The following is a 10,369-nucleotide window of genomic DNA, read 5'->3' on the forward strand; positions in this document are numbered from 1 at the left end:
GATTAGAGTTTATATAGTCAAGTGTAGATTGTTCGGCTTTAAAGTGGCTTAACACCTTATAAAACCAACAAAGACTCCATGCTTCGTCGAGACCCGAAATCTGTGCATTCTTGAGGGCTTCTCGCAATGCCCCTTTAGTGTCGCGCTCCATAATGTTGCTGAGGTTATACCGGTTCGAGGGCCACTCCGGCCAGCTACATGGTTCCCGTGGTTCCTGTTTGTTCGCCGGTCGTGAGTCATGGGTTGCTCTAATGTCTCGAGTACACCTCTTAGTGCCTCTGCTCGTGGCAAGTTGTTGGCTTCCACCGCACTACACAATTCCTCCGACAATTTGAGCATACGCGCGTGCTAGGCTTGGTGGTCCGCCACTATGCTGTCTGGTGTAGGAGGTGTGGCCTGCTGAGCCGAGCATCGACGCTTCTCCGATGACGTGGCTTGACTCGACGGTGTGCGTTCAAGCAGCCTGCGTGACGGTAGACTGTCATTCATAGCTTCTCGTACAAATTGTTGGCTCTGACGTTGTGCTTGTAAGACGTGTCCATGTTGTCACGTCGATTATCCAGTGCCTCCCTCCCGTGAGGGTTCTGTGTAGCTCTACGTTGTTCCTTTGCAAAGTTTTGACGAGATATCGTTTCCTGTTGTGTATCGCCTTCGTCCTGATCCGACGATGTGTACCCTAACCCATGACGGGCATCGTCGGCTCCTTTAATGCGGAACTCGATGTTGTTCGGTGATGAAGGTGTGTTCCCTCGTCGCAGTCGACGCAAATACCGTTCATATTTCTTTAATAGCGATTGCTGTCGCCGAAGTAGGCTCGTCATTTGCTCGGGCGTGTCATCGTCTCTACCTCGGCTCTGTCGTTTCTCTTTGGTATGATAACGAGGGCGCTTACTTGTAACAGCCCGTGATGCCTCTCGAGGGCTGTCCCCTCCTGGTAGTGAGCCTGCGACGTCGAATGTGGCGCTCTCATTAGTTCGGGGGTACGTCGTTCACGATCCGTGAAGTCCACGTCACTCGGAGTGGTTATTCGCCCGTCGCGTTGTTGTTGTGCTGTTAGTGTCCGCTGGAGTATTGTTTGGTTAGTTCGACATTCTGACTCTAAGTCATCCGACACTTCTCCACCCGTATCTACTCGATCCTGAGTACGTCGTCAGAAACCTCGTTGATGGATGTCATCCCATTCACGTTGTTCTGGGGATAGCTGTTGCTGCCGACGACTCTGTCGAATGTTAGCTATGGTTGAAGTAAATTTCTGTTTGTCTATTGATAGCAATGTGATGTTTCAACTTCTTTTCCTTCTGACTTAAATAGGTATTCGACTGTGAATCTCACGCCTACTAATTACTCGAAGTCCCATTAACCATTCTCCCATCAACATGTTCTTGTACCCCTGCCTGGGTCTTGTTGCACTGACATCGTCCACTCATGAATCTCGTGCTCCAAACTACCCCGGTTATCCTTGCGGTTGCTCTTTACTCCTTCCGACCAACCCCGTACTCTCGAAACCCATGCCATTACTCGCTTTGTGAGTTCTTTACTCATCATGTTCTTGCTCTATCGTTCCGTACACATGTCTCTTTGCTACCGACGTTCACCCGTTTCACTTTCGGCTCTGACTCTAGTTAGTTGGCTAACTTGCTGCCTATCCTCGTCGTCGCTGTGTCTTGGTGCTGCTCGTTCTCACACCACACTTGTCCACCGTAACTCATACGGTCTATTCATATTCACATTGAAATCGACGAATTTGGTCGGAACATTCATATGCACATTTACAATACTCACTCCCTCGTGTACTAAATTTAGTACTGTGTACACACACCCTATCGTTCTATGTCGCGTCGTGTCACTCCTATTGTGTTTGTAACTTTTATCTTATGTACCCGAACTTGCTGTATGACTGTCATTGCATGTGCATCTTACTTTAGTGTCTACGTGCGCATGTCATTTCTTTGCAAACCTATGTCTTCTACTAATAATTACATATGGTTACTTGAGTATCTATCCCATATCATTCCTCTCTCTCTTATTCTTGTACCCAACTTCTGACGTACCTTTTGGATGCCTGTACACACGTGTACTTCGTTCTCGTTGCCATGGCGATGATCAAACATATACACCTACCTGACTTCCTTTTGTTTTCCTTGACCTTCTGATACCGTCTACAGTTCGTCCAAATCCTCCTTATTCTTCTCGATATCCTTCTTGATTTGAGTCGACTCTCGTTCCGGTATCGATGCCCATGGCTCCGTGCGCTTCTCTTGTCGCGGCATGGTCCGCAGAGTCTATGTCAATGTGATCGTCGGATTCCTATTATCTTGTTCTCACACAACATTTTCTCTTTTGCGATTCTCCGTTGTATTATCTATCGTTGATGTCGTTAGGGTCTCCTGACTGTTAACTTCTATGTCCTCTAGGTCTTCCTCTCTCATCTAACCTGTCTACCTGTCGATGTACATGAGATTGTATTCTACGGTTGTGTTGACCAACACGGCTCGCCTGCCCCTGTATTCTTACGGTTCTCTCCGTCATTTCATGTTCTGAAGCACTACTGCTGTTTGGTAGAAGTACTGGCATGCTATCGCTTGTATCGCTACTAATAAAACAATGGTTGGGTCGTGTTGGAAATCGTCATTTCAGTTGCTGATGTACTGATGCCTAAGACTTTCCCACTTCTTTGTGTAATAGTTTTTTTCTACTTCTATCTGTGGACCTCTCGGTCCTATTATCTTCTTTCCTATCCAGGATAAGCTCAAAAACCCTTAAGGTACAACATCTAAGTCAGTTAAAAATGTAGTGAGTAGTCGAGGATAACTGTATCTCAACGTACTCCCCTCGTACAAGGGGAGACGTTGTTCATTTATTGAACTAAATCTTGTGACTATCATTTTGGTCATGTGTTTTCCGTTAATCAGTTTTAACCTGATTGGATAGACCCAGTTCAAAATGTAGTCTCTAATAAAGCCTAAATATCAAATAAACCCTAATCCTAAATAGACCCTATCAGGGACTTCCTGACTACATAGAAATATCACCACCCAAGCTGTGATCATTAAGATGTCACAGAAGTACGACAATATAGTCGGAATGAGCGATTTGCTCACGTTAGGGATAACCGTAACAGGCTTACCCAACAACATAGATCCATTAAAGGATCAGTCAGACGATAATTGTCTAAAACCATATACACCACCATCGGACACAGTCAAGCAATTAATTCCTGGCTTTGCTGATAAGATAATGAATCTTATATTAGTAAATAAGAAGATAAAAATAACCGACTGGGCGAAATTCCGCTTCAACGACGAATACGTCAGCCTTGACTTAACCAAGGTAGACTTTACTAAGCTCAAATGTCCTTCAAGAAACTATGTTTCTTGGAGACACGAAGCTGTAGTTAAAGAACAAGTCGAGAAATGGTTGTCCGATGGGGTAATCGAAATCAAATACCAACAAACTCCAGTTAACTTAGCATTATTGGCAGTTGATCAACCCAACTCTTGACGGAAAATTTAAGAAAGTCAGAGTATGTCTAGATATGAGTCCAATAAATAAGTTATTGCCGTCTCATAGTTTCCATCTCCCTCGTATACACGAGTTACTGAGACGAATGGAAGGTGCTACGGTGTTCACATCCATAGACCTAACACAGGGGTACCATCAAATGCAAATTTATGAACCCCATCGTAAGTACTTTAGTTTTACCTGGGAAGGTAAACAATACAGGTTTAGAGGTGCACCTTTCGGGTTGCACTCCTTACCAGCATTCTTCCAACAAGTAATGGAGGAAATATTTGCAGACATGCTTAACGTGCAAGTCTATATAGATGACATAGTCATCTTTTCTAAGACTAAGGGCGAACACGCCGCATTAGTCAGACGAGTCCTTAAGAGACTCAATGAGCAAAACTTCAAGATTAACGAGAAGAAATGTCACTTCGCAATGAGCGAAATACAGCTCTTAGGCTACCATATATCTGAGGAAGGTATTAAGATCGACCTCGGTAAGGTAGAACACATGTTAGATTGGCGAAAACCAAATACAGGAAGAGATGTAAACAGTATGTGTGGGTTTGTAAACTTCTTTACAAATGGAGTACCACACTTAGCTGACTACCTTAAACCTTTTGGACACTTAAGATGTCATAAAGGCAAACTAGGAGACTTGTGGACTAAAGAGTGTGATGACGCATTTAAAGCGCTCAAACACGCAGTTCAACAAACCCCAGTTGTACAAGGACCAGTCGATGGCGTGCCGTTTGAAACAGCAACGGACGCCTCCGACTTAGCCTTAGGAGGAGTATTATATCAGGTTAAAAATAACAAACCTAGATATATACAATTCTTTAGTCGAGCAATGAATGCTTCGCAGTTGAATTATCCAACTGTTAAACAAGAGCTATCACACTTCCGAGATTACTTATACGGAACAGCATTTACGCTGATGTGTGATCAGAAATCTCTTCAATATATGAAAGAGATGAAACCCGACTCACAATTACTGAGTCGCTGGCATGATACAATATCAAAGTTTCATTTCGATATCAAACATCTACCAGGGATACATAACCATTTACCGGATATGTTATCACGCTTTGTACCTGATTTTAATAAATCCGTACGTGAGTTACTAGCCACTGATTGGAAATATAACCCCAGGTGGTTTGAACTGGCTCAAAAGATATTTGGGCCACAAACAGTTGACATGTTTGCTGCACAGCATAATGCACAACTTAAGAATTACAGGACTTTAAAATCATCCTTTAGGAGATGCCTTTCAACTTGACCTCTCCGAACATAATGCGTGGGCTAATCCACCATGGCAGTTAATTGCCCAATTACTAAATTATGTTCATATACACAAAGCTACCATCACGTTGTTGCCCATTACGGAGTAAAGATCCATGGCTCAATACATTAATAAGTATGATACAATGCGAGCCAATATATTTAGATAGGGAAGTAGATACTTTCCTATATCAGGGTACCCGAGCCGTCCAGAAGACGCCCTGGAGACATACTATAATATGTCGTATAGGTCCCATTGGAACAACCAAATGGACCCCTTCTGAGATCTTCCTTAAAAAGGTCAAAGAATCGGAGATTCCACTCTCCACTAGATTGAACCTTAAGCAATTCAAAGGCACTCTCCACTAGATTGAACGTTAAGCAATTCAAAGGCAATATAGCACTTGAAGTCTGTGCACAAGAAACACAATCTACTAATGACACTGCTGTTAAGAAGCGTCAGTCTCTAGCTAGGACTCTGTTTAATAACATAAAGTCCAAGCCCGAAGTCTTTCAAACCCTATTTTTAAAGGGATTAATGAAAGATAATCCCGAAGCATATACACATATAATGCGACAATTAAATAAGACAGGTGTATCAAACGCACACGAGCGCACTCATGACACTCATGCGAAAGAAGGACAGGAGTCTGGAAACACTACAGACTTAGAGACCACACAAGTGGATTCTCAACACCCTACCTTTATTCTGGAGGAGCAGAATGATAAAAACATTCTTGCTTAGCTGACACAAAATCATAAGCTGAAGCACCAGAACGTAGTGGAAGCACTTAAAGATGCTAAGCGACATGGGATCGCGCACCGTAAGCTGGCAACTTTAGTTGACAGAGTATATCAGTCATGCACAGACTGTGATCTCAATCAGATCAAGCGCTATGGTTTCGCACCTCTTAAGAGTGTGCCTGAAGATGTTCCATGGCGCAGAGTCATCATTGATCTGGTTGACCTGCCTACGTCCAAGCACACAGGCGACCGTTACGTATGCCACTTCTTTGATGTGGCGTCACGGTATAACTTGCTCTATCCTTTCAGGGACAATAGTACGCAGACCGTGGCAGAATTATGTTGCCAAGTCTTTGCTGACCACGGGTGGCCAGGTATAATGTGCACTGATAACGGTAGCGAGTTCTGCGATGACGTAATGGAATCGTTAGTACTCGTATCAGGCATGTGTCATAAAAGGGGTGTACCATATAAACCGCAAACACAAGGCGCTAATGAAACGCGCCACGGAAGACTTAAGTTCTTCTTACGTACTGCATTAACGGATGGTGCAGATGATTGGCCGTACCACCTTAAGTGGGTACAAACACAGATGAACGAGTGTGCTGATCCGGTTACAGGAACAACACCCGCTCACTATTTTCGTGGCAGATATAGTGAGTTACAAATACCCTTTAACAAGGACGAACCTGATCACCAAGAGCTACCATGGTTAGAGAAGGTACAACGCATACGCAACGTTGTATATCCTTGCTTGTGAGAGACACGTAATGTGGCCTTTTTAAAAAGGCAGAGTATCAGGTTGGAGACAGTGCTAACATCAGTCAACGTAATTCCGATGCTACTGTACTAACATCGAAATGGATCGGTCCATATATAATCTCTATAGCCGACACTAAAAGTAGAACCTATGAGGTTAATAACCCCGACGGTTCTTGTGCTTTGAATATAGGCACTAGTCGAATTCCAACTAATGAGATTATTCTCGCAAGAAGACATGATTCTACTGCACCTCTTGACCGCTCCGAATTCAAAGATATTATATGGAGAACGGATAAAGGAGGATATACATACTATCGTACACGCTTTATAGACGGTACAATCGCTGAGTTAACTTCAGACGCCTTTGACAATCAGGACTATTGAAAGGCCTTTATAGAAAATGGCGTAAATGCCTACAGAAGTCACAGGCTGAAAAAGATAGCATGTTCCCATCGTCTATAGACACGGAAGTTAAAACTTACTCGCCAACAGCGTTCATCCCGAGCTTTACTGCTCATCCTTCGTATGTTCCAAAAACATTGAGGCGTAAGAAACGTCATGTCGACCACCAAGGACCTACTGGACCTAAACCCAAAACTCACAGGGTAACCGAGAACGTTTAACTTCTCCACCTGAGAAACATTAACTATACGTTATGCTGATTAATGTTTTCGACCCGTTTCCCTTTCTCACTTTTGACCCATAATCAACTTGAGTGAGCAACTTGCTTCTCCTGGGTCTCAATGCTGGGTGGGGGCTGTGTAAAAGCTGGGCTTCCACATTATAATCATGTAATATAAACGTACTCTTAATAGTATGTAAAACGTACTCTTAAAAGTACGTAAACTTAAGTTTTCCTTAAATGGCTTTTAACGGTTGTTACTAATTAAATACCTTTTCCGTTTTACATATCAGATATTTGGACAAGGCCATTAAAAGGCCCCAGTAAAATACCAAACATAAGATTTGGTCTAGTTCTTTTAATAGAACTATATTTTCTGAATACTTCGGTAGCGAGATGGCTCAACCGAACATAGGTTTCTAAGGACTATTAGCGTTGCTTAGTTTATCCTCTGTTCAGCCAACCAGATGTGCCAGTTGATAAAGGCTAAGTCGGTAATTCTTGATAAGTGGCAAGTTATTGGTTAATACAATAACTATGGACATCAAGAGTATTTTTCTTTTTTTTCTTCTTCTTTTTTCTTCTTCTAAAGAAAGGATTTTATGAGTCTCTCGGATTCGCCCCAACGAAACATACCATAGTTTCTAATAGAGCGACAACGAAACACTAAATAAAATTCCTTCGGCGAAAACAGTACCGAGAGGATATTATATAGACAATGTCTCAGCCTCACAATCCCTCAGAGTATTGCTTTTTTCACGAGGCATACCTAACTTTACTAAAAGACTCATTTCGTTCATTTACTTCGAATTTAATTATACTTAGACTTAACTTAAGCGTTTAATTACTCTAAGGCGTTAATGTCGCCTTGATAGATCGAATCTTATAAAATCAACAGATACTACAGGATTTTTTAATCTGTACACTCGTTCCGGGAGTGAAATTGCGGCGGAAGGGATACTCTGTGTTAGTTAAGTGGATTTAACATATTGTAAGTTAATCAATGAGATAGGCACGCAATAAAACTGACATGTACGTCGCATTTGGTGGTGATGCAGTAGTAGAGTTTACATTTAATCGACGAATTGTAAAAGCTATGAAGGTACTTAATCCAGCTGCAGCTCTTCTTTACCCAAAGGTGACCCAGGATGGCACGAGACACGAGACACACGGCAGTTTCGACAGTGTGCCTTATCTTGTTGCCTGTAATACATCGATGTTATTGATTAAGATTGAATGAATGTAAACACATATCTTTTATTTTATTAAAAGATGTCAACTGCTCACACATGTCTTCATTGCAAACGCCACCATATGGCTTTTTGCACGTTTCGTTGTCGGTGCACTTCGAACATCGTTTGCGCTGCGTACGCATTTTGGGTTTTTCTATCCGACCAGTTCTTATCCTAGGGATATATGATGTTTCATTTATATACCATCCTACAGCAGGATAATAATACTGCACTGCCGGTATAGAGATTTGTGATGCCTGCCCATTTGGTTGTACGACCGTTTGAGATTGTTGGGGTTGCATACACCAGACAGCTGGGGGTATAGCAGTATTTTTGTGCTGTGATTATACAGATGATCCAGGGTCTGGAGACGGAGAGTCGTCGGATCTACGGTGTGTACTGGGAAAGTCGTCGTGTGGTAGTCTCACCGGCATCTCGTGTCTAGCTCTCTTGCCTTTTCTACGCTCCCGATTTCCACCGGTTACAGGTTCTTCCATTGCTACGGGTCTGGGCAGGTGGCTAGTACCATGAGCATGGCCAAGGGGCGGCAGAAACTGTGCGTCAATATTGCCAACAGTAAGTCCTGGGTCCGCTGCAGGTGGATTCGCCGCCTCAAATCTTTGAGCTTGTGCTAATTCTAAATTCATTGCTTTGGTTGTAATCCTCTCAGAGACAACATCGCTCATCAACTCACGATGAAGACCAGTAACGTTCCGTTGATTTTCGGTAATAGATTTATGTACAGCAGCTCGCTTCTTGAGATGAACTAACGCCGTCTCGAAGTGTACCGGGAGTTTCAGAACAATATTCCGACCATCAACTTTAGAAATCCACCGTTTCTTCAGTGCTTCCATATATGCCTGCGAGCCCAGCTTAAGATTCTCTGCATTCAATTCACGATTGAGTTTCTTAAAAAGTAGCCATTCTTCTATTGTTTGCATATCCCGACATATACATGGTAGTCCTTGATCACTAGCTACATGGGCGTGATCCTTGGCTATACCTTCCTGTCTGATTCGATTCCTGAGCTCGTCCGTGATTTCACCATCGAATAAGTGGCTTAGATTGGCGATGCCAAAGATTTCACTTTTGGGGACGTAATCATTTAGACGTGGCCAAAGATTTCCTACCGAACGATAGTCCTTACTAGCGTATGGCCTTATACGATACGCTTCACCTGTGAGCTCTGAGAAGAGCATGGCGCATTTATCGACCAACTGAGTGTTGCAATGCCCTACGTCCGGTACTCCTAACCTACACACAGCCTGCCTATAATTATGCTTGTCTAAAGTAGGCTAAAACATTGTCTGAAATTCTGCCGCTTACTATCTTACACCCGAATTTTCTACTCACAGCTTGATGCACACCCGACTCCATACTGTTAGTACCTCGAGGGTACTTATACAGCGTCAATCCATCTCTATCTCCTCCGATATGAGTGTACATTTGAACGCCCGGTGGATCTGACACGTATCCTTTCTCAATCAATCCCAGTACCTACAACGCTTTCTTCCGTGCCTCATCATTGAAAAAAGGTTCATTTGTTGCGCTGTCTAACACACTTGGACGTGGGACAATGCGTGGTGCCCGTTTCCGTATGTACCTCCGCTTACGCTGAGATTTGAGCATGCTTTTAAAGGTCTTGCCTTGTTTGTCTAGAACAGCGACGACCGCACGTTTAGCATCAGCATTGTCGATAAATAATGCATCGCGATACAATTGCCAGGTAGTGATATGCATGTTTCTTACTGACCTTGATTAGATCCATCAGATGGAATATATCTTTCAGTACATGACAAAATACAGGCAAGGGTTCATCTGAATCTAAACTATCGTCTCCTTCGCTGTCCACTCCATATACATCTTCGTATGCTAGTATATCACCCCCGTCGATCTCACCATTACCATAGAAATTATCCTGATGTCCATCACCGCCACCGCTCTTGTCATTTCCGCCCTCATCACTATCATCCTCTGAGTTTGATTCCTCACCGCTTGTTTGATCTGCATCTTCAAATTCCTCGTCAGAATCTATATCATATACAACGGTATTCTGTTTCAGCGCCCTAGCACCACTACGTGTTAGGAGAACCATGATTTTTAAGCGAATGTTGCTGATCAGATNTAAATATATATATATATATAAATATATATAATGTATATATATATAAATATATATATGTATATATATATATATATATATATATATATATATATATATATA

General features: G+C 42.7%; 1 protein-coding gene across 1 annotated transcript; it reads right to left on the reverse strand.

The window, feature by feature from the left end:
* Positions 1-8,489: 8,489 nt before the first annotated feature.
* On the reverse strand, positions 8,490-9,344 carry SARC_04094 (hypothetical protein; the record flags this gene model as incomplete). The annotated part of the gene is made up of 1 exon (XM_014302088.1): positions 8,490-9,344. One exon carries the CDS (start codon positions 9,342-9,344, stop codon positions 8,490-8,492), a length of 855 nt encoding a protein of 284 aa, XP_014157563.1.
* Positions 9,345-10,369: the final 1,025 nt, after the last annotated feature.

This window comes from Sphaeroforma arctica (genome assembly GCF_001186125.1).
Source record: "Sphaeroforma arctica JP610 unplaced genomic scaffold supercont1.221, whole genome shotgun sequence".
Classification (NCBI taxonomy): Eukaryota; class Ichthyosporea; order Ichthyophonida; genus Sphaeroforma; species Sphaeroforma arctica.